This window comes from Molossus molossus, unplaced genomic scaffold (assembly GCF_014108415.1).
Source record: "Molossus molossus isolate mMolMol1 unplaced genomic scaffold, mMolMol1.p scaffold_m16_p_4, whole genome shotgun sequence".
Classification (NCBI taxonomy): domain Eukaryota; kingdom Metazoa; phylum Chordata; class Mammalia; order Chiroptera; family Molossidae; genus Molossus; species Molossus molossus.
In genome coordinates, this window is record NW_023425377.1 from 67,670,066 (window position 1) to 67,695,469 (window position 25,404).

General features: G+C 47.5%; 1 protein-coding gene across 5 annotated transcripts in view; it reads right to left on the reverse strand.

Moving 5' to 3' along the window:
* The window catches only part of MYO9B (myosin IXB), an 88,134-nt gene that overhangs the window by 49,776 nt on the left and 12,954 nt on the right, over nt 1–25,404 (reverse strand). For all 5 annotated transcript variants that reach the window (XM_036241972.1, XM_036241971.1, XM_036241969.1 and 2 more), the window contains exon 2: nt 23,389–24,284. In XM_036241972.1, coding sequence (XP_036097865.1) covers nt 23,389–24,228 — 840 coding nt within the window. In that variant the 5' untranslated portion in view covers nt 24,229–24,284. The remainder of the gene's footprint in view (nt 1–23,388; nt 24,285–25,404) is intronic.

The following is a 25,404-nucleotide window of genomic DNA, read 5'->3' on the forward strand; positions in this document are numbered from 1 at the left end:
AGAAGCTACCTAGAAACGCACATTTGCACCCTGAGGTGCCACAGTGGTCCTTTCTGAACTTGGGACAAATCATCATGGTGCTTTATAAGGAAACAGCAAGGCCCGGCATCCTGGGGACAAGAGGGAATGTCTTGGAGATGTGGGGCCCACTTGCTCTCTGGTTCTGCAATTACCAGTGAGGGGTCTGGTGACCTCACATGTCTGGTATGTGGTCTCGGCACACAGTGACTTTTCAAAGTCAATCTAAAAATATCCGGTTGGCGCTATTAAACATCAGAGGAGGAGGAAACACTGGCCTGGTGCTCACTTCGAGGAGAGCTATTGTGTAGCTGCTCCCGGGGCTGGCCAGGAGCACTTGCAGGCCCTCCATGTACAAGGGCGGCTGGTGTGCATGGTGGATCATGTCAGACTGGGGGTGAACAGGAGGAAAGAAGCAGGAACTGGGTGCCAGCAATGATGTGATGTAATCTGGCCTTGGGTCTGGGGAGGCCACATGTTTATGCCATCTGCCCACCAGGCCAGAAAACCTATAGCCCTGGGTTTTGCAGGAAAGGTCTCTACTTTCTTAGAAATATGTTCCCCCCTTTTATAATGTAAAATACACATTTCTAATATAAGTGTACACTTTGGAAAAGATATATAGAACTACACTAAAAGTTTACCCAACAGAAGAAAAGACATAACAAAATGACCCTATATTCAATCCTGCCCCCAGTCATGGTTTCTAGTATTTCTAGTAAAACTAACAAAGAAGCTGCACCCACCTTCCTCTGATGGGGCAGACCAGGCTTGGGCCCAGGGGGGCGCTGTGTGCCTGCAAGGTGGCCCCCACCCTGCCAGGGAGGCCGAGAATGGGTCAGAGGATGTCTGGTCATCTTCCAACTGCCCTTGTCTTTGAGGTTCTTTTGAGTCAAAAAAGTTTTTAGAATTGGAGACATTAAGGGTTGAGCATCCCACTTAGCCAGAAATTTCTAGAAGGTACATCTTCTATGTAAACAGGATGGCTCTTCTCTCGGTTGGAATGCATGGCAAATATTTTATGAAGAATGGTGGTGATGTACAGATGATGTATTGTAGAACTGAATACCTGGAACCTGTATACTCATATTAACTAATGTCACCCCCAATAAATTCAATTAAAAAAAAAAAAAAAGAATGCTGATAATATCATACAATGACTGTGGCATGTACCTGCCCCACATCAGGCTAGCTGTGGGTTTCCCACTCTTCTTGTTGCTTGCACTCTAAGAAACAGAGAGACGTGCCATTCCCATTTTAGATGAGGAAACTGAGGTGCAGATGTCAGCCAACCTCCCTGAAGTCTGAAAGCAAGTGGTTGATGTTACTCCCAGCCCACGCCCTGCCTGTCGGGCTCTCAGTCCCCAAAGCTCGGGCTCCTTCTTCAGACCCATTCTCAGTGCCTGCAATCAGGCAAACTGGCTAGACACTTTTCAGGGAGCCTGCCCACCCTGGCCTGATTCCTCTGAGTCACACCTGGCCTCTGGCACATCCGACATAAAAACTGAACAAGTCTTGAAACAGATAACATTAAGCAAACAGCATTTTGCTTTCAGATGTCAGAACCCAAAGCCCTGTGGAATGGGCTTAAAAGGCAATCATACTCGCCCATCTCCCATGTCGACAGGTGAGCCCTGGGTTAAGATCCCCTGGAGAGAAGTTCCCCAGCCTTGCCATGTAGGGTGGTTGTCCTTCCAGCCAGGCTAAGATGGCCAGACCTGGAATAACTTCATCACCTCCAGATTTACCTACATTCATTCTTTCTCAGAGGAAAGTTCCAGGTTGTTCCTTGTGGCTTAGTCTAGGTGGGGTTGGCCTTCTCTGTTTTCCTGATCTTCTAGCCACAGGGACCTCACTTCCCAAATGTTTATGGTTCACATTTGGTCTCATTCATTCATTCACTTCATAACAATTTATTGATCAGCTGCTGTGTGCCAGGCACCATTCTAGCCTCAGAGAGTCCACCTTCCCTGAGAGGCTCTGACAGGGATGCCTGTAGGTCCACTTTGGCCAAGATTGGGAGCCCCCTCAACCTACTCGGTCGCCTGCCACCTCCTGTGGCCTTGATGCTACCCCTGCCTCTGCAATTTCACCTTTGGGTGAAGCCTCTGTTTCCCCTCAGACCACGAGCAATGGAGGAGACTTCAAGATCTCTTGTGCCTGGTCAGGGCCAGGCATCAAATTGCAGGAGTGACTGGTAGTGGCTGGCACTGGTAAAAGAACACTGGCAAATATTAGGCCACAGTGGAGCACAAAGATGGGGTTGACAAAGAGAGATCATCTCCTGCTTCCTGGTCTCTCATTCTAGCTAGGTGGGGAAGAGAATGAGACACTCGACAGCAACTGGAAGCTGGTGCTGGCATGGTGACCCCACTGCTCAGAACTCAAGTTACTCTTCTTCTCCCAAGGGTTCTCCACGTTCCTGAGTACCTTCCTAAAGAGTGCTTGGCCCAAAATACCAATGACATATTTCACAGAACAAGAACAAATACTTCAAAAGTTCATATGGAACCAAAAAAGACCCTGAATAGCCACAGCAATTTTGAAAAAAAAAAAAAAAAAGGACAAAGTAGGTGGGATCACAATACCAGATATCAGGTTATACAAAGCGACTGTAATCAAAACAGACTGGCAAAGAACAGGCATATAGACCAGTGGAACAGAATAGAGAACCCAGAAATGAACCCAAGGCAACATGCTCAATTAATATTTGACAAAGGAGGCAAGAGCATACAGTGGAGTAAAGACAGCCTCTTTACTAAATGGTGTTGGGAAAATTGGACAGCTACATGCAAAAACATGAAACTAGACCATCAACTTACACCATACACAAAAATAAACTCAAAATGGATAAAAGACTTAAATATGACCCGTGAATCCATAAAAATTCTAGAAGAAAATGTAGGCAACAAAATTTCGAACATCATGTGCAGCAGAATTTTCACTGATACATCACCTAAGGCAACAGAAACAAAGGAAAAAATGAACACATGGGACTACATCAAACTAAAAACCTCTGCACAGCAAAAGAAACAACTATCAAAATGGAAAAATGGAAAAGCAACCCACTGTATGGGAGAGCATAATTGCCAATGATACATCAGATAAGGGGTTAATTTCCAAAATATATAGAGTACTCATACAACTCAACAAAAGGAAGACAAAGAACCCAATTAATAAATGGGCAGAGGAGCTGAATAGACACCTCTCCAAACAGGACATACAAATGGCCAAGAGACATACGACGAAATGCTCAACATCACTAATCATCAGAGAGATGCAAATTAAAACTACATTGAGGTATCACCTCACACCTGTCAGAATGGCCGCCATCAACAAATCATCAAACAAATGTTGGCGAGGGTGTGGAGAAAAGGGGACTCTAGTACACTGCTGGTGGGAATGCAGACTGGTGCAGCCACTATGGAAAACAATATGGTGTTACCTCAAAAAATTAAAAATTGAACTTCCATTTGACCCAATGATCCCACTTCTAGGAATATACCCTAAGAAGTCTGCAACACCAATCAGAAAGAATATATATACCCCCATGTTCACAGCAGCACTATTTACAATAGCTAAGATCTGGAAACAGCCCAAGTGTCCATCAGTAGACGAATGGATAAAAAAGCTGTGGTACATATACACAATGGAGTACTATGTAGCTGTAAGAAAGAAAGATCTCTTATTCTTTGAGACTACATGGAGGGACCTGGAAAGTATTATCCTAAGTGAAACAAGCCAAGCAGAAAAAGACGAATACCACATGATCTCACTTATATAGGGAATATAATGAATATAACAGGCTGAAGAATAGGGTAGACCCAGAAACATGGAAGACAGACTGACAACCCTCAGAAGAGGGGGTGGTGGGGGGTGGGAAGAGGTAAACCATAGAACTTATATGCATGTATGCATAACCAATGAACATGGACAACAAAGCTGGGGACGGGGCAGGGGGGATGGGGAAGAGGGTGTCAATGGGGTAAAAAAGGAGAAACATCTGTAACAAAAATAAAATTAAAAAAAAAATAAAGTGCTTGGCTCAAGCCCACTGATAGGTGGTGCTCATCTGAAGACATGGACAATTGTCAGACCCTGCAGAAGGAGGCCTGAGAGGCGTCCCATGGCTGTGCCAGGCCTGCGTGGGGCAAGGGGCTGTGTGGGCAGTGTCCCCACCCAGGTGGCCCATGATACAAGGAGCCTGGAGGGGCTGTTCCACCTTGTCTGCTGAGCAAACAGCCCAGGGACATAGAGTCAGGGCTGGGGCTTTCCTGGGTGGAAATGCTGGGAAATAACCCCTGGCCTTCATGGGAGGGTTGGAGGTATAAGGCTACTACTGTCAGTTGTGTTAATTGGGACTGGTTTCAGATTCCTCTCACATAAAATTAGGGAGAAAACTCCTGCCTCCCAGGGCTGAGGATGAAATGACTTTGTGAATCAGGGGCCAGCAAACTTGTTCTGTGAAGGGCCAAGTAATAAATATTTGGGCTCTGTTGCAACAGCTCAGCTCTGCTGTTGTAGGGTGAAGCAGCCACAGATGGTTTGTACACAAACGGATGTGGCTGTGTGGAGGATGCGCTCCTGATGTGGGGCCGAGGCTGTCTTGGATGTTGACTTCCATGGGGGTTGATGAATGACGGCCAGCTACTTGTTTCTTTATGGGCTGTGAGCTAAGAATGGTTTTGACATTTATTTTTAAATGCTAGAAAAATAAATAAAAAAGAATATTTTATGATATATGTAAATGATATGAAATTCAGCTTTCAGTGTCCACGAATAAGGTTTTGTTGGCATACAGCCATGTCTGCTTACATATGGGTCTGCGTCTGCTTTTGGCTAACTAAAGAACACAGCTGAGTTGTCATTGTGTCATAGACTGTTCTGGCAGAGCTGAAAATAATGACCCTCAGACAGACTGTTTACAGAAAAATTATGCCCCCTTCTCCCCATGGGGTCAGGGTAGTGTGGGGCTGGGAGAAGACGCTGACATTCAGACACATGATGGGTGAGCATGAGAAGGCGTGAATATTACACAGGCTGACTGGTCTCCCCTGGGGCACAGCTGGAACACTAAGACACCAGAGACAAAGAAGCCTGCTCCCTGGGAGCTGGAGGCGGCAGGAGGTAGGGAAGTGAGAAGCACAGCTGATGCACTTTCTACAGAGCTGGTGTGGAGGAAGCACTGGGTTTAGGAGGGGGCGGCCTGTTTCAGGAAGGGAAGATGCCAGGTTAGGACAAGGATGCAGGGCAGGAAGTGGAGGAGTCTCCCCCAACCTCATGGCACCCCGACTCACAGTTGAAGAAATGGAGGCTCTCCGGGGCCTGGCTGACACCTAGCCTCTGACCTGGTTCTGTTCTCTTCTGGTTACCCATGGGGCTTGGGGCACACAGCAGGCTCTTGATAGCCAGAGAGAGGCTGGCTGTCTTGACAGATGAATGGACAGACAGATGGGCTGCAGGCATATGCAGAGAGCCAAGTGATGATGGGACACAATGCTCACCCACCTAGTGCCCCCAGTTCATAACTCTGTCACTCTTACCCAGGATGGTATGAACTATCATACAGAAATGAAGCCCTTTAAACAGGCAGAGTCCCACCAAGGGCCAAAGTTTCAAGACAAACCATGCCAGGGGCAGGGGTCAGGGGAGAAGGGTCCTGCTTGTTTCTTACTGCATTAAAAGTATTTGAGGAATGCATCAAGATCCTTGAGGGCTCAGCCACTTGACACCCAAATCATTCTCTCTGGGGTTTGCTTGGTTCTTTTTCTCAAGTTTTTGAGTTGCAAAATTTATACACTTATTTTAATTTTTTCCTATTTATGGACATTATAGCTATGAAATGTTCTCTCATTACTGTTTTAAGTACATCCTGTGGATTTTAATAATATTGCTGCTTTAGTCATTAACTTTTAGCAAATCTGTAATTTTGGTTTGTAGATCCCTTTCATTCAATAATTATTTAACAGAAGTTTATTTTTTCTTTAAATATGTTTTTAATGAATTTTGTTTTTAGAGAGAGAGGAAGGGAGAGATAGAAACATCAATGTGAGAGAGTAACATTGATTAGCTGCTTCCTGCACACCCCGCACTGGTGCTCGAGTCCGCAACCTGGGTATGTTCCCTGACCGGTAATCGAACCAGGATCTCTCATCCATGGGATGATGCTCAATCCACTTAACCAAACCAGTGAGGCAGAAATTTACTTTTTCTTTTTAGAAACATTTCCATGTGGAAGAGCTTTTAAAAAATTAATTTCTAGTTTTATCACGTTGTTAAGAATGTTGCTTGTAACATTCTACTTTTGGAAGTTCTAGATACTTTCTCTGTGACTTTATAAAGAATGTAGTTTGTGAACATTCCGTGAATACTCTCATATCAAAGTGGAGGGTTTGCAATATGGCCACATAATCTGTCGAAAGCACATGGTTTGGCCATCTTACATCCTTGCCTTTTGCTGTCCACTCAACCAGCCGTTTGTATCTGTTACTCCTGGTATCTTTTATAATTTCCACTTTGTAAAGGCAGTGGATTTGTTGTCCAATGCATATATATTGACAATTATTACACATGGAGTATAAATTGAAGCTTTTGGCACTATGACAAATCTTCTTGTTACATGTAAGGCTAAGAAGCCAAATTTCTACATTCTCCATGTCAAAATTATAGCTCTGCTCCTTCTGTTTCTACCTGCCTGTTCCACCCGTGCGTATCCCTTTATTTTTAGTTTCTGGAACCACTTGTTCATAAAACATGGAGTTGAACTTTGCGAGCTAAGCTGAATATCCTCTTCTTTTTTTTTTTTTTTTTTTTTTTTTTTTTTTATCCTCACCGGAGGACATTTTTCCATTTTTTTGTTCAGATAGAGCGGGAGGGAGAGAGAGGAAGAGAGAGAGAGAGAAACATCGATGTAAAGGGACACATCGAGTGGCTGCCACCTGCACGACCAACCAGGGCCGGGGACAAACTGCAACCGAGGTACGTGCCCTTAGCGGGAACCGAACCCGGGTCTCTCTGTACCGCAGGCCGACGCTCCAACCGCTGAGCCAAACCGGCCAGGGCTATCCTCTTCTTTTAATAGGTGGATTGTGCCCACTTATATTTAGCAGCACATGGACTCATTCCCTCCATCATCAGAGCTCTGCCCTCTCTGCTACTTGTGAGTATGGCTGAGTGACTAGAGGCTGGAGCAATTCTCCAGGTCATTTTCGATAACTTCTTTGCAAGACTTTCAACCTCACTTTGCTACTGATCTGTATTCAGGAGAGAGGACCTACTGGTTCTGGTGGATGAACAGGAATGAGCTGTGTTTAGGCTGAGCCAAGAGGGACGTGTGAGTGAAGGGCTCATTCTGTAAGTGGGTGGTTCATTATGGGAATCTTTCCTTAGGATGATGTTTGCTTCCTTACATAATTCCCACACTGCAGGGACTCCAGTGCTGATAATAAGAAGAGCAAGGTTTTCTGGTACATTCTGTGCAGCAAAACCAAGCATTTGTACTCATAAAGAAAGGGAAGCTCCCTGGGGTCAGTTGAATGAAGAGTCTGTGGTTTCAAGAGCATCCCCCCCCACCCTGCTGGCAGGTGCTACAATCCCTCTCCACACCCTTGGGGAGGGGGTTGGCAAATCTGTCATCCTAGGGCTCCTTGCATCTTCTCCCTGTGAGTCAGTACTGTGCAGCTCTGGTGGTTGGGGCGAGGGAGAAAAAAGGTTGAGAATCTGAGTGGGGGCTGTGGAGGCTTGTTAAAAATATAGTCTTGGTTCCCCTCCCAGACTTGTAGAATTTCTGAAAATGCTGAGCAACCTAAATTCTTAAACCAGAGATGGAGGGTGTTCTTCAGATTCCTGGAAGAGTGATAACTGCTCTAAGGCTTATTATGGGTGTGAAGTCTCTCTGGGGAGAAATAGAGCAAAAGGATGCCTACTTACACCACTCCCTCTTTCTTGAAATCTGAAGTAGGGGTCAAAATAGTCAAGGGCTGGACAGAGAAAAGAGCTGTGTTCTCAGTATACTTAGTTTAATCAGACTGCTTTCCTAATGCTTGGCCCTGAGAAATGGGAAACTTTCATACTCCAGGGCCTTACCAAGATCAGCTGCTCCCAAACTGTACCCCGACCCCATGTGGATCCAATCCCCATCTGTCATGCTATGGCCTTATTCTGCCAAGCACAGTGGAGGGTTGAATGAGGAGAAACCAGGTCTTCGTGATGATGCAGAAACAGGCACAGGAGAAGAAATCATTGCTGAGAACTTGTCTCTTGGCTTTGCATCCTCACAGCCCCGAGAATCAAGGGTTTATCTGCCCATAGACAGGAAGGGAAACTGAGCCTGGAAGTATAAGTCACCTTCCCTGCAAGGGACTGCACAACATCCTAATGAGGGCCTAGCCAGGGAACTGGTGCTCTGGACACAACCCTGGCTGCAAGATGCTATCGCCTGTATACATCAGCGGGGCTGTGTGGCCAGAACCCAGGCGGTGGTAGAAAACATTTCAGAGGAAGATACAACAGGATATGGTGACAGTGAGGAAAGACCAAAGACCACTGGAGATGACGTTGCTGATATGAGGAAGTGGGAGAAGGCAAAGTGTGTTAGGTCACAGTTCAGTTTGCCATGACCTTACCTGCCTGAGATTTGCTTTACACACCTCACTGAGGTAGTGGGAGCTTGTCTAAGCTGGAGGTCCGCAAACCTGCTGACCAAATCTGGTTTCATGCCTTTATAAAAAAAAATTAACTTTTTAGATTTACAGGAAAGATATAAGAATAGTACAGCAGCCCTGGCCGGTTTGGCTCAGCAGTTAGAGCGTTGGCCTGCGGTCCAGAGAGACCTGGGTTTGGTTCCTCCTAAGGGCATGTATGGCAGTTGCAGTTTGTCCCCGGCCCTGGTTGGGTCATGCATGAGGCAGCCACTCGATGTGTCCCTTTCACATCAATGTTTCTCTCTCTCTCCCTCCCAATCTATCTGAACAAAAAAAAACGAAAAATGTCCTCAGGTGAGGATTAAAAAAAAAAGAATAGTACAGCAAATTCCTGTATTCCTGACATTGTTTCCCCTGTTGTTAACACGACAATGGTGCATTTGTCATGGCTTATAAATCAATATTGATTGATGTGTTATTATTAACTAAGTTTACGCTTTATTTATTTGAACGGACTCGGTTTTCCCCTAATGTCCTTGCTTTTGAGTCCCTGACATTTTTGATGACGGTCAGGCATTTTGAAGACTGTCAATTTGGGTCTGTCTGATGTTTCTTCCTATTGCCTGTTTTGTAAGTAAAGTTTTATTGGCACACAGCTCTACCTATTCACTACATACAGTGCATGGCTGCTTTTACTCTACAATGCAGAGTAGTAAGTGGATGGAGAGCTGAGTTGTTGCAACAGAGACTGTGTGGCTCTAAAATCCGGAAATACTAATTACATAGCCCTTTACAAAAACAGTCTGCAGATCCCTGGGTTAAGCTAATTTATAAGGGATGCAATGTAAACTGTTTAATCCAGGATATATACCTCAAACCACTGTAAACCACTCTAGCTAGCTCTAAACTCTGTACCTATCACCCAACCTCAGGAGTTTCATCAGTGAGCATAATGAATGTCTGAAGTGAGCTTCCATGGATGAAAATGGTGATGTTCAAGACATGGGTTGGATAAAACATTTTACAGACACTTGCCACCCTTGTTGGAGAAATTCCATCTATGGTCAGTTCTTTAGGGACAAGGCTTAGTTTTAACCACAAGCTAGTCCCATGTCCCACTGCTTGATCAGGGGTCCAGTTGGGCTCCGAGAGATGATGCTCAGGACCACGAGGCAAGAGCGGACAGGACCAGCTCTAGGAAAGTTAGGTTCCTTTCTGTTGATATAGTATATCTGAGAGAATCTGATTGAAACTTGTATGCTTTATGACCCTCTTCTCCAGCTACTGATGGTAGCAAGACACAAGCTCTCTGGTAAGGAATCTGAAAGCTGGATGTGGCAGGTCCCAATGGAGAGCATTGTAGATGGGGAGTGTTCTAAAGTTCACATAACATAAAATTCACCACTGTAACCATTTTAATGTATAATTTGGTGACATTTAGTACATTCAGTATGTTGTGCAACTGTTACCTCTATCTAGTTCCATAATATTTCATAATCCCAAAAGGAAACTCTGTACCCATGACTAGTCACTCCCGGTTCTTCTGTCCCCAGACCCTGGCAACCACTAATCTATTTTCTGTCTCTATGGATTTACTGGTTTTGGACATTTCATATAGATGGGATCATAGAATACATGACCTTTTGTTTCTGGCTTCTCTCACTCAATGAGTAATCTCCATTATAGCTACTCTGCTTTGAAAAGAAACAGGAGGAGCAACAGCCTGTTTGCCCTGTGGGTTACTCTATCTTCCTTGGGTTAAGGGAACCATGGATGGTGCTGACCTGAGCCCAGGAGGACCACTGGATCCAAAGGCCCTCGATAACTCCAATGGTTGGGGTAAAGCGCCCCTGGCCACTTCTTTTTCAGGTGGGTGCAATTCTCTCTTTGACTTTCCATCACGAGCCTGCTTCTAGCTTTTGCTTCTTTGGAGGGCCCTTCCCTGGCATCTACACTTCTCTTTATGGGACAGCTCTGGAATGGGCATGGAAGCCTATCCATGCCCAGGAGGAGTTTCCATGAGGTGTTTCCCCTTCTCTTGGTGTCACCGTGACCTCATCTCAGCACTCACTCACTCCCTGTTCTTCCGCAGCTGACACCCGGGATGCTGAGCTAGTTTAGCTTGCTATAAGAAACAAACACCCCTGAACAACAAATGGCCCTTCAGAGAATAAGAGTATAGAGTGGCAGGAGCCACACAGTGTGCTGGCCATAGGACATTCCAGATTTCTCCGCAGGCTGTGGGGCAGGACTTAGCTAGATGACAGTGGCAAGAATATTCCACACTGAGGATAAAATATGTACACAAAGGCACTGGGGCAAAGAGATCAGAAGGCAGAGCAGAGAGGTTGACTTGCTACAGGTCACACAGAACACAAGCAGCTGGGCTGGGCTGCCTGGTCCCACTCCTGACTTCCTGGCAGGGGGCAGATCTCGGCCTGGAGGTCCTGCAGGTGGTAAATTGTGGTGGGAGGTGCAGTCACATGCTGAAGGTCGAGAACCAGTCCAGACACTTCGGCAGAATTGGAGACCTTCCCTTAGGTGTTGTGTGTCCTTGTCATCTTCTCTCTCCCCTTCTCACAATCTCACCAATATTCACCAATGAACAGCTCTGTCCTCGTTACAGGATCTACATGGCTCCCTGTACTCTGTCCAGAGCCCCAGGCTAGATTTTTAACTGCACATCCTAAAGACACCTAAACTAGAGCAAGTTTCTCAGCCTTGTCACCACTGGCATTTTGGGCCTGGATCATTCTTTGCGGAAGGGGCTACCCTGTGTACTGTAGGATGTTGAGTACCATCCCTGGCCTCTGCCCACTAGACACCAATCTCCAGATGGTGTCAAATGTCTCTTGGGGGCAGAATCGCCCCTGTGTAAAAACTGAGCTTTAGACTCAGTTAAAATTGGCTGCCCTGGAGATCCCTGTGTGGCCAAAAAGGGTTAAATGGGACTCTAAATTCTCATAGGTTGTTGTGATTTACTCTGCCATAAAGGGATGATGATATAACATCTAGTCTTTCTCTAGGAGCCTGCTCCACCTGACCACTGATAAGTGGGGCCACTTTCTCCTCTACCCAGGACCAGCCAGTCAGCAGCCACTAGCCAGGGTCGCAGGGCTGGGCAGCAACTGGGCAGGTGACTGTGAGCCTCAGACATGGCCCCTTGGCCTTTCCCATAGAGGCCACCTCTGGAGGTCTTGGGTAACCAGTGTCTTGATGGACAATTGACTGAAACAGAAGGAAACTTCAGAGGGCAACCCCAGTGACTCTGGGGACAGGGCGTTGGAGCCACTTCATCCTGCATAATGCTAGAAAACAAATGGGCCACCAGAGCCTGTGGTTGCTCAATGTCCGGCTATGTTCCTGCCCCAAACAGTGAAGCAGATACAGCTAATAGATGGACAGACATCCTCATCAACCACCCAGCCCTGGTGCAACAAAGTGTCCAGAACATTTGGAAAGGGCAATGGCTGTGGAAGGGATGTCCTGAGCCCAAGCGATGCTTCACTTTTTAATCAACTTGTTCTGCAAATTCCAAGAAGGCCTTTCTGGGTGCCTAAAATATACCCCATAATTTCACTGTTCTTTTAGATGCAGCATTCCTAAAAATATAACTTTCCCTTTTGTCTAAAATAGTCTTAGATCACTGCAGAACGTCAGGGCTCTGCACTCTTACAGAGCAGGCCAGGAAGGCAGCCTCAAAGCTCTGCAGGGCATGGGACAGGCAAGAAGCGCTTGTGGCCTTTTGGATGGCCACCCCTTCCCTGGTGCTCCCAGGGGCCCTTGATACCCTAGTCCTTTATGTACTATCCCATAGACCCCCTCTCATCCTTCTGCACCCCCTCCCACTCTGGTGTGGCTCCACTTTTCAGCTAGGCAGTCTACTGCCAGTCTGTCACCCTATCTGTTTCCTACTTCTGATACAGGTGGCTCTTAAAAGCTGCTCCCAGCAGTTCCCTCATTTTGCCACATCCTTGTGGTAAAACTGAAATACTGGTTTGTATTAGGTACTGGGGTTGGAATGCCGCCACCTCCACCTAGGGCCATGAGAAGCTTGTCCTCATGTTCCATTCTCTGGCTGAATAATCCCCTCCGCTGTAAGCTCCAGAATCCTCTTGGTCACATATCCAACATCACAAATGCCAGAGTTCTTGGACAGTGTCATGACTCTGGGTGCACACTTTTGGCCTGGTCCTGTCAGCTCTAACCTCTCCCAGCAGCTCACGATGTCCTCATCTTGTTGTGCCCCTGGTAGACTGTGTTGTCCCATTGTAAGGATGCAGGTAGAAACCTTCAGAGGGCCTTCCATGATGGTGCAAGATGGGGAGGAGCCCCTACACAGCCCCTGCCACCCTTAACCTGTAAAAATACTCCTAGGTGCCTGTGGGCCACAGAGTTAGTGAGCCCCACACAGAGCCAAAAGGCGAAGCCCGTCCTGCCAGGATGTTATGGGACCTCTACATCACAGTTCTCCTTCCCAGTCTGTCCAAAACTGCTTAAAGACCCGATAATCCTGACACCAATTCCAAAGGGTAGTTTTTTCTTCCACACCAAGCAGTTCTCTGACACCAGCTGGGTGCCCTACACTTCAACTCAATTCTGATACTCTCTACATGGAGATAGTGTCAGATTCCCTATGTTAAGGACTCAGTTCCACAAGACTGCCTCCAACATGCCTTTCAGATTGCACGTCCAAATTGTAGCCTGTGCTTTTGACCAACTGGCTATAAATCGGAGGTTCCCGTGACGCTCTCCTTGGATTCTATTAATTTGCTGAAGCAGCTCACAAAACTCAGGAAACGAGTTTACTTACTAGATCACGGGTTTAAGGATACAACTCAGAACAGCCAGATGGAAGAGATGGAGGGGGCAAAGTATGGGGAAGGGGCAAGGAGCTTCCATGTCCTATTTGGGCATGCCGCCCTCCCAGGACCTACACATGTTCGCCAATTCAGAAGCTCTCTGAACTCCCTCCTTTTGGGTTTTAATGGGGGCTTCATTACATGTTTAAATCCTTGGCTGTCGGATACTGAGTTAATCTCTAGCCTCTCTGCCTTTCTTATAGGCCAGGGGGTGGGAATGAAAATTCCAACCTTCTAATCACATGGTTGGTTCTCCTGAGAACTGGTCCTCATCCTTAGGTACTTTCTAAAAGTACCACTGACATAATGAAAGACACCTTTCTCCCTTTCTTCACTTAGGAAATTCTAAGGGTTTTACGAGCTCTGTGACAGGAATAGGACCCTGAACACCCCCCACAATATATTTTTATTGACTTTTTACAGAGAGAGGGAGGGAGAGATAGAAACATCGACTGGCTGCCTCCTGCATCCCCCCTGCTGGGGATTGAGCCCATTACCCAGGCATTTGCCCTGACCAGGAATCAAACTGGGACCTCTCAGTCCATGGGACGATGCTCAACCACTGAGCTACACAGGCTGGGCTATTTTAAATCACAATATTACAGACCCTCGTGGGTAGATGTTTAGGGATATGTCTATATGTGGCACAAACATAAATGCAGAAAGATTTGTGGTGGTGCTACAAATCATCTAGAATGAAGATGGGAATTTTTTCCTTACATTTAGGAAGTTAGAGCTCAGCAGAATGTGAGAAGAATGAGTGTAGAAACTAACTGTGGAATGAGCTAAATGTTCTACATGTACTCACAGGTATGAGGGCTCAGCAAACCTTTTCTGCAAAAGGCCAGGTGGTAAATATTTTTGGCTTTGTACACCATATAGTGTGTCTCTCACAACTGCTCTGCTTTGCTGTTGTGGCCTGAAAGTAGCCACAGACTATTATGTAAATGAGTGTGTGTCTGTGTGCCAATAAAACTTTATTTATAGAAACAGGCAGAGTTAACCTGTGGGCTGTAATTTGTCAATTCCTGGCATATTCAAAAAGAAACTAAACCTCAAATAAAAAAAAAAGACACTAAAGACAAATGAAACCTATGAAAAAAAGCAGAATAAAAAGCTAAGAAGAGCATTCAGGTGGAACCAAAAGTGATAATAAAATGTGCCACATTTTTGCCAAAGTGCAGTGGATAACCATGTGTGCTCTCCGGCAGCAAAAACCACCACAGCGGCCCTGGTTTGTTTCCTGTTGGGGAGATGCTTACAGGAGAGCAGCTGAACCACAGCCAACACCTGGCATTAGGTTTAGAAAGTCACCCAAGAAGGACAGGGATGGAGGGGTGATAAAATCCCAATGCAAAAAAAGTAACACTAACTTAAAAGAACAGTTAGAAGTGCTTTCATTACATTCGTTGGCAAGAAAACCTGCAGGGAACACATGACTTTTCACCTCTGGGAGTCTTCAAATCTGGCCACTGTATTTTTGGGCATTGACAAGCAATTATAATATTTTAAGAAGTCACTGAGTTCTCCTGGAAGACCAAACTTAGATGGGAAAGCTGACTCTCGCACCCAAGTGTGCTTCACTGGCGATGGGTGGCAAAGACACTGGGACATTTCTGGTTGTAGGTGGGCAGTGACCATTCTCTTGGCTGTGGCTGGCCTGGGGATGGGGGTGGGACAGTAGACCTACACCTGGTGTTATCATTCACCTCTTCCAGGGAGTGAATGATAACACCAGCCACCACAAGATGCAAGGGATGACACTAAATACAGTTGGTTTGATGTGTAACAATAGCAAGATGCTAAAAAAAAATCTGAAACTATCTAGGCACAGAACATAGAACCTCTGTTAAACTGAAATCAGTCTTTGTATGCAGTTGGCCTGGAACTTATTCTCAGCTGGCATGATATATCCCTCTAGGGACCCTTGGTGATGTCTGGAGCCATTTCTGGTAGTCAAAACTGGGGAGAGAGGTGCTACCAGCACCTGGTAGGTAGAGGCCAGGGCTGCTGCTCAGTACCCTATAGTGCACAGGATGCCCCATCCCAGAGAAAGGATCAATCAGCACCCAGACGGTGGTGGCATGGAAGTCCCTGTCTGTGAGTCTTATTCACTTTCCAGTTCTCTGTGCAATTTGCCTGCCCCTGTCCCCCTCCTACCCTGGAGTTCCAACGTTAGCAACTACCTCCTTTGGGCTGCTCTGTCAACCTAAGGTCCCCCCAAACTGATTCCCCAAACATCATGAGGAGGCCACACTGGAGACAGAGGCAGCCAGAGATTCTATTCTTCGTCCTCTGCAACTGTCCAGATGGGGCCCATCTCCAGTACACATGGCATCTTCTCCCATCTCTGTACCACCATATCTTCCTATCCTGGCCATTCTCCTGGGATCCCATCCTGGGCTCTCACTCTCCTTCCCACACTGATGGGTGACCCCTGCTGTTTGTATTGTTGAACTTCCAGCCAACCCCCCAGCCTCTAGGATGGCCCAGGCCAGCCAGAGCCTTGACCACAGGCCAGGGTGTGGGGGATGACTTCTGACAGCTCTAAAAAGCAGACTGGTGGTTACCAGGGGCTGGGGGAGAGGAAATGGGGAGTGGCTGCTAATGGGGTTTCCTTTTGGGGGTGATGCAAATGTTCTGGAACTAAATAGAAGTGATGGTTGAACATAGTGAATGTGCTAAAAAACACTGAACTGTTCACTTGAATTGGGTGGATTTTATCTCAGAAAGGCTCTTAAACAGAAACCCTAATTGCAGAGGCACACCCCTCATTCCAGCACCTTCTATTTCTGTCATCCTGGCTGAGTGGCTTTGCCTGTGTGCCCCCAGTACTAGGCAGGGGTTGGCCTATCAGTGCTCTGTGGAGGGAAGGATATGGTCTGGGTAGGTGTCTGTGAGAGCAGAGGTCAAGGTAGATGATGACATGTGATTCTGGGTGACCTGCCTAGGCTGGTACCCTGGTGCTGACAGAGGGTAGTGGGAACAGATCCAGTAACCTGGCAGGTGGAAGGGTGTTGGGTGCAGTCTGGGGTCATGCAAGACTAGGTCTGGGGGGCACTAATGGGGGCGTTGGTGCTCAGGACCAAGGGTTGGCACAGATCCCAGTCCCAGGACAGACTCCTTTGGGGCCTTAGAGGCAGGTCGGAGGCAGCAGCAAGCTCCAGGACTCCCTGGGTCCTATGTCTCACTGTATTGGGTCACCAGTTTCCTATGGGTATGCTGGGCAGCCTGGGGTGTCACTGTCTCTCAGCTTCCTCTCTCTGTGTGGGCCAGTGCACAGTGGCTACACGAAGGCCCTGAACCTTGGCACACAGTAGCCTCTGGCCACTTGGGGAAACAGCCTGACCAGCAAGGATCCTCATTTCATTTCTGCTTTCAAAATTAAAACCCCATGTGCATCTGCAAATGCTGGAGGCATTTGTAACAGTACAGGAAAGACCAAGAGAACCTGGGCCTTAAGCCCTCCATGCTCAACCTTGATGCTGAGGTCGCAGCCGAGGAAGAGGCACATGTCCTGGGAGCACCTGCTCGCCAGTCCAGTGGCCAATGCCGTGGGCTGCTGCATCTGGAGGGGCGAGGTTCCCCAAGGGAACCTGGGATGTGTGGTGGACTCCAGCATGCAGGAAGGAAGATCCCAGACCATTCACCGCCCTAGTGAGCCTGCCATCTGCACCTTCAGTGTTCCTGAGCTCAAGCAAGCCCCAAAGACATGTCATATTTGGGAAAGGGGGGTGGTTCAGAGGGCAAGCTGCAGTGTGCTGAGCATAGCCAAGTGACATCGTGTGAAACTGTGACAGTAGCAGTTTAACTGCAGCAGGCAACGAATCAGCTGATTGGAAACGGCTTTCCACAGTGCCCTCTTCCTGTTTTCTGGTCAGAATTGCACAGTGAGGCTGCAACCCGCGTCCGGGGGGTGGGGGGCGGGGGTGGGAGGAGGTGAGGGGGTGTCTGGTGACAACCAAATCTCAAAACAACTCAACTTCTCCTTTTGTGGAGCTGTAAAAAGTCCCAGACACTACCAGTGGTGCCTATCTTAAGCCGAGGTGAGGGAGGAAATCCTTCACGAAGGTGCAGGAAAATACCATGAACTCAGGCTTGTGCTCCAGCTGGCTTCCAACTCTGGTCCAGCTGTGGCTGCCTGCAGTGTGGCCTTGAGAACCCTGACTCGAGTGGGTTGATTTGTGTTTCCCCCCAAAAATATGTCCAAGTCCTGATCCCTGGCACCTGTGAATGGATCCTTATTGGGACATAGGGTCTTTGCAGATATAATTAGAGTAAGGATCTAAAGGTGAGATCATCCTGGATTTAGGGTGAGCCCTAAATCCAATGACAGTGTCCTCATAAGAGAAAGGAAATTAGAGACAGAGATACATGGAGAGATGGCCATGTGGAGATGTAGAAAAAGACTAGACATAGTGATGCGACCAAGAGCCATGAAATGCTTAAGGGTTATTGGAAGCTCCCAGAAGCCAGGAGAGAGGCCTGGGACCCATTCTTTTTCAGAGTCTCCAGAAGGAGCCAACCCTACCCACACTTTGGTTTCAGACTTCTGGTCCCCTGAACTGTGAGAATCAATTCCCGTTATTTTAAGCCCCCCAGTTTGTGGTAATGGCAGCCCCAGGACACTTGCATACTAGTGTATCTCTTTGCTGCTCTGTTTCCTCATCTTTAAAATGAGCAGAGCTGTTGTGAGGGCTCAGAGATGACAGATGAAAACTGTGGCACCTGAAGCCTGACACCCAAGTGGGTTCGAAGGCCGATAACAAATTATTCCTGTTATTAGAAAGTGCCTCTTGACTTAGCTCAGAATGGCTGGGACTAAACTAAACAAAATGGTTGGCACCTTAAAGAAACAGTGACTGGGTCTCCTGGGATCATAAGCTGTGACTCTAAGACAGCTGTGTTCACTCAGGCAAGATTCTGCCCCCAGGAGACACTTGGTGATGTCTGGGTACATTTTGGGTTGTCATAATTGGGGGGAGGGGTTGCTAATAGCACTTGGTGGGTGGAGGCCAGGGCTGCTGCTCAACACCCTGCAGTGCATAGGACGCACCCTACAGAGAATGACCAGGCTCCAGACACTAGCAGTGCCTTAACTGGGACATCCAACTCTAAACTAAAACAATCTTTCCAATAGATCGCCCCAGGAAGCATGATTATGGCCATGATGTGGATTTGGCTCAAGTCGGTTTTGGAAGCTGGCATGGGCACCTCCCTCCAGCAGATCCTAACTGCTGGGGAAATGTGGCCTTGCTGGCTCTTGCCAAGGCTCAAGGGAGGCAGCTAGGCGAGGTCAGAAGCATCTGACTCACAGGGCGCAGATACTGTCATGGAGGGTGACTAACGGCCCTCTAAGAATGTGCCAGGATCCCCTGGGGCAACTGCAGGGGAGGAGTAAGGAGGCCAAAGGGAGACGTTGTGAACCACCTGGATGACTGCTGAGCCACGGTGCCTTCAGGGAAGACGGTATCAGACACTGCCAGGTGTCACTCAGTGGGGGCTGTTGTGTCCCGAAATCATGTCCATGCTCTGATCCTCTAGACAGTGGTTCTCAACCTATCTAATGCCGCGACCCTTTAATACAGTTCCTCATGTTGTGGTGAACCCCAACCATAAAATTATTTTCATTGCTACTTCATAACTGTAATTTTGTTACTGTTATGTCTTAGGTGACCCCTGTGAAAGGGTCATTCGACCCCCAAAGGGGTCATGACCCACAGGTTGAGAACCGCTGCTCTAGAACCTGTGAGCATGGCCTTATTTGGAAATGGAGTTATCGCTGACATAATTAGGATGAGGTCATCTTGGATTAGGGTGGGCCCTAAATCCAATGACTGACTGGTGTCTTTATAAAAGAAGACAATGTGACGACAGAGGCAAAGATTGGGGTGATGCAGCCACAAGCCAAGGAATGTCTGGAGCCACCAGAAGCTGGAAGAGACAAGAAGGGTCCTTCCCTAGAGCCTTTGGAGAGAGCATAGCCCTGCCAACACCTGGATTTCAGATTTCTAGTCTTCAGAGATGTGAGACAGTACAGTCAACCCTCTTGAATCTATGGGGTTTGCACCTGTGGATTTAACCAACTGAGGATCAAAAATATTAGGGGAAAAAAATTTCAGAAAGGCCCAGCTGGTGTGGCTCAGTGGTTGAGCATCGACCCATGCTCAAGGAGGTTGCCAGTTCAATTCCCGGTCAGGGCACATGCCAAGTTGTGGGCCCAATCCCCAGTGGGGGGCATGCAGGAGGCGGCCAATCAATGTTCTCTCTCATCGATGTTTCTATCTCTCCCTCTTCCTTCCTCTCTCTGTAAAAGCAATAAAGAAAAAAAAAAGTTCTGTGGCAGACCAAAATAATATAATTGAAAAAAAAAATTCCAGAAAGTTCCCTAAAGCAAAACCTGAATTTGCCAGGTACTGAGCACTATGCTGAATCCACATGACTGAAGTGATATGCAGGCATATCAGGCTGTAGCCTATGTGCAAATATAGGTTATCTGCAATTACTATGTCATTTTATATAAGAAACGTCAGCATCTGGAAATTTTGGTATCTGTAGGGAGCCTAGAACAAATAATCCCCTATGGATACTGAGGGGCAATTGTAAACTCCTGTTTAAAGACTCCTGTCTGTGGTATTAGGTTATGGCAGCCACAGGAACCTCATCCAGGTGCCATGGATGGTTCTTAGCTAGAAAAGGAAACTACGCCCTGATGCCAATCCTGCCTCTATGCCATGTCATGTGGATACCTTGGGGCTCAGCGTTCTCACGCTGTGCGGAATACGTCCAGAATGAATGGGTGATCAGAATAGAGGAGGAAATGCACACAAAGTACACAGTATTAAAGAGAAATACAGTATTCTTTTTTTTTTAATCCTCACCCGAGGATATTTTTCCATTTTTTGTACAGATAGAGTGGGAGGGAGAGAGAGGAAGGGAGAGAGAGAGAGAAACATCGATGTGAAGGGACACATCGAGTGGCTGCCACCTGCACGACCAACCAGGGCCGGGGACAAACTGCAACCGAAGTACGTGCCCTTAGCGGGAACTGAACCTGGGTCTCTGCGGACCGCAGGCCGACGCTCTAACCGCTGAGCCAAACTGGCCAGGGGGGAGAAATACAGTATTCTGCAGCTGGGTTACTCAGGAGTTTTAAGACATTTACATAACAAATGACAATCTTTACATTATGTATATAGGAGAAGACAGAAGTAGGCTACCTGTATTGGCACAGGGCCAGGCCATGCAGATCCAGTGAATTTCTTGCTGATGATCTCAGAGATCATCAGGGAAGAAGAGGAACTGAGATGTATTCAGCAAGTGCAGCCTAGATATGATTTCAGTGAATTTGCACAGCCCTCTGAGGCAGCTGCATTAGGCCCTCAGCTTTGGGGGAATGGCAGAAGCTGGAGGTCAATGCCCCAAGGAAGGTGACATCCTGCACCACATGGAGGAGGTTCTGGGTTCCTTTGGATGGACAGATATGGCACCAGATAATGAGGTGTTAATTGGCAAATGAAATCTCAAGTCATAAAAAGACAAGGAGAAGCCCTGGACGGTTTGGCTCAGCAGTTAGAGCGTCGGCCTGCGGTCCAGAGAGACCAGGGTTCGGTTCCCGCTAAGGGCGTGTACCTCGGTTGCAGTTTGTCCCTGGCCCTGGTTGGTTGTGCGGGAGGCAGCCACTCGATGTGTCCCTTTCACATTGATGTTTCTCTCTCTCTCTCTCTCTCTCTCTTTCTCTCTCTCTTCCTCTCCCTCCCACTCTATCTAAACAAAAAATGGAAAAATGTCCTCGGGTGAGGATAAAAAAAAAAAAAAAAAAAAAGACAAGGAGAAATCTTACATGCATATTGCTGAGTGAAAGAAACTAACCTGGAAAAGGCAAAACCATTGAGACAGTGAAAAGATCAGTGGTTGTAAGGAGTTTGGGGGAGAGAGGAATGAACAGATGGAGCATGGGGGATTTTAGGGCAGGGGAACTACTCTGTGTGATACTGTAACAGTGGATATGTACACTGTACATTTGTCCAAACCCACAGAATGGACTTTAATAATAATGTATCAATATTGGCTTATCAATTATAACAAATGCAACACACTAAAGATAGAGGAAAGTGTGGGGAGCAAAGGGGATATAGGGAACTCTTGTTCTATCTGCTCAATATTGCTATAAACCTAAAACTTCTCTAAGACATACAATGATTTATATTATATTGAATAAAATAAAATATTTAAAATTAAAGTTACTTTTATATAGTTATTTATTATAAAATCTTGTTAAAAAAAGAAAGAGTCGCCCTGGCCGGTTTGGCTCAGCGGTTGGAGCGTCGGCCTGCAGTTCAGAGAGACCCGGGTTCGGTTCCCGCTAAGGGCATGTACCTCGGTTACAGTTTGTCCCCGGCCCTGGTTGGTCGTGTGGGTGGCAGCCACTCGATGTGTCCCTTCACATCGATGTTTCTCTCTCTCTCTCCCTCCCGCTCTATCTGAACAAAAAATGGAAAAATATCCTCGGGTGAGGATAAAAATAAATAAATAAATAAATAAATAAATAAAGAATTGTTTAAAAAAAAAGAAAAGAAAGAGTCCTAGATGCCAAATCCAGAAGTACAGACCTCTGAACTCACACACTGTCCTGGCCCTCACCGGCTGATGATGATTAGGCTAAGTTTTGAAATGTGGATGCCTCGTTTTGTTTTGTTTTGTTTTGTTTTAATCCTCACCCGAGGACATTTTTTCCATTTTTTGTTCAGATAGAGCAGGACCGAGAGAGAGAGAGAGAGAGAGAGAGAGAGAGAGAGAGAGAGAAACATTGACGTGAAAGGAACACATCGAGTGGCTGCCACCCGCATGACCCAACCAGGGCCAGGGACAAACTGCAACCAAGGTACATGTCCTTAGTGGGAACTGAACCCGGGTCTCTCGATCGCAGGTCAACACTCTAATCGCTGAGCCAAACCGGCCAGGGCTGGATGCCTCTTGTCTCAGGAAGCCGAGAGTGAGGAATAGTATATGGTCATTTCCGCTGCCCTTGCATCCAGGGGGCTTACCCATAGCAACACATCAATGACTTTCATGGGGTTTGGCTATGGGATACTGGACAGAGAGCGGAGAGTGTTTCCTCCCCCACTGACTATATGGTGCTGCCAGGTTTCCCCCTCCCCCTGCGTCACTATCCCTTAGCCCCAAGCCTGCACTATGCCTTGCTGGCTTTCTTCCAGGACACAGCTCCATTGGAAATGCTCCATCATAAACTGCTCAGTTTGGACATGCCATCCTTTTCTTTCTGAGACCTGGAGTACAGACTGCTACCTCCCAGATGTCAACAATGTATTAATCAGGCCTTTTTATTCTGATGTTTTGACATCTGGGGCCTGGCTGACCCTGGAGGGACTGCCTCTCCAGGGGTTAGCCAATCCCGAGGGCAAAGGACTTGCCTGTGAGCACATCTTCCATACGCAAACAGACTCAGCCAGAGCCCACACTCCTACTACCTCCTCTATCAAGTTTTCATACTTAGGACTACTATCCACCTGCCCTGATCACCCCGGGGCCAGCTACCAGACAACCTGGACAGCCCCTACACCTAAGAGCTCTGAAATTATTCAAACCAGCCAATCCTAAACCTGCTAAGCCTGCCTCATCCATCCCTTCCCATGCAAACCATGACAGGGACTCTTGCCCATGATTTTCCCTCACTCCTGCTACTCCTGACCAACCTGGTGCCTCCTCGTGTGGCCCTGCACAGTGTGCTGAGCCTCCTGTTTCTAGTGAAGCTCCTGTTTCTAGGGAACTGTGAGGATAGCAAAGCATTTTCTCAAAATAGTAAAACCCTCATCAAGGCCCCTTCTGATGACTGCCCTGCTCACCTCCAGCACAGGGCCAGCGCCCAGGATGGTCCTCTCAACACCACTGGCGTAGCCCTTCTGACTCAGTGCAGTGAGGCAGTGGATCAGGAAGTTGGTGGTCTGGGTCTTGCCTGAGCCGCTCTCGCCTGAGATCACAATGCACTGGTTGACGTGTTTACGGAGCATGGCATAGTAGGCCACGTCGGCCAATGCAAACACGTGTGGCTCTAGCTTGCCCAGCTGCTGATTCTCGTACATCTTCACGTACTTGGGGTTGTAGATGGGGAGGAACTTGAAAGGGTTGACTGCTACAAGGATGCTCCCTGCATACGTGTAGATCTTTTGCTGCAGGAAGCGGTGCTTGAGGTTCTTCAGGAGGTTAGCCTCAGTCAGCTCAGGGAGGTTGCACAGGTCGTCAAAGTCTGCCTGCTGCCGGGGCAGGAGACCGCGCTCCACCAGGCGCTGAGTGGCTGTGGCCTGGGCCACTAGCTGCATGTGTACATACTTGATGGCTCCATCAGAGTCACGCTCTTGCAGCAGGAAGTAGTAACCATCTTCCTGTGGGTGTTCGTCCTGTGCCCGTCGAGGCCACAAAAGCACACGGTGCACAGGTGAGTCGTTGGCATCCAGCACCCACTCCTCCCCACCTGTCTCCTTGACCTCCACCAGCACATAGCGCTTGGTTACATCCAGCCGCAGGCTGGTGACAACGTCCTGAATGACATCGGACGTGGTGCTGTCCTTGGTGGCTGTCACGCAGCATGAGGCTTTGCTCTCGCAGGTGGCCAGCTGCGGGTAGATGTGCAGGTGGTAGGCCGCCTGCCTCCGGCAGCTGGAGCTGCCTGCCTCGTTCACACTCATCCTGCCAGCCGCCTGGCTTCAGCATGCCTCCCAGGCTCAGGGCACGTGTCCTGGAGCTGAAAGAGAGGGGGTGACACGGTCAAAGTGGTAGGGTAGTTGTGGAAGAGAACACTGACACCTGCTCCAGGCCTGAGGCCCAAATACCATGCCCCTGACAGAGCTCTCCCCAAAAGCCGAAGAGTGGGAAGAGCCTCTGTCTGTCCTTAAATGTGACCTCTGTGGCTTCTGCAGATCCTCTTCTCTTCAAGGTCAAACCCTTCCCCTGGACTTTACTCCATCTCAGTCCCCATCCCTCCCCACCCAGGATCAGTCTCTCAACCTGCAAGTCCAATGGTCACAGCCATGTCTCAGATAAGCCTTTCCCAGTCCACATCCTTCCTGGCTTCTCCTCTTGGACAAAATCTCCCCAGCCAGCTCCCCAAGATGAAGACTTGGCCCCACAGGCCTTGGTTACATCCCTCCAATATACCGGGGACAGCAAGAACTTGCCCTGAAACTCAGGGACTCTGAAACAGGGTACCCCAAATTCCAATGAGGAGAATGAAGTCAGGGAGAGCCCCCAAAAACTCACTTGAGAAAACTGCTCAGAGTGTATTTGCTTCTAGAACCCACAACCCATCTCCTGTGGAGAACGTCAGATAGATGCCCAGCCAGTCCTAAGACTGCCAAGGTCATGAGCAACAAGGAAAGACAGAGGAGATATGACGACTAAATTTAATAAAGTTTCCAGAACGGGGTCCTTGACCAGAGAGAGAACATGAATGGAAGAATTAGTGACATCTGACAATGTCAGGAGGTTGGTTAACAGCAGTGTATCAATGTCAATTTCTTAATTGTACAGATGTGCCTAATAGTGTAAGATGGTCACAATAGGGGAAGGTGTGGAAGGGATACAGAGAATGCTCTGCACTATCTTTGTAAGTTTTCTGTAAATCTATGACGACTCCAACAGAAAAAGTTTATTTTCAAAAATGCATTTGTTTCTGAAGACATAGCGGGAAAAAGAAAATGCAGCCAATGTTGGAAATAGCAAATGTGTCTTGGAGCAAGAGGAATTGTGGGCTCACTGTGCGCCACCTAAGCGTGACTGAGGATACAAAGATGAACCAGACCTTGGCTCAAAGCCCAATGGGAGAAACTGATATACAAACAAATGTGATAGTATAAACAACAAAG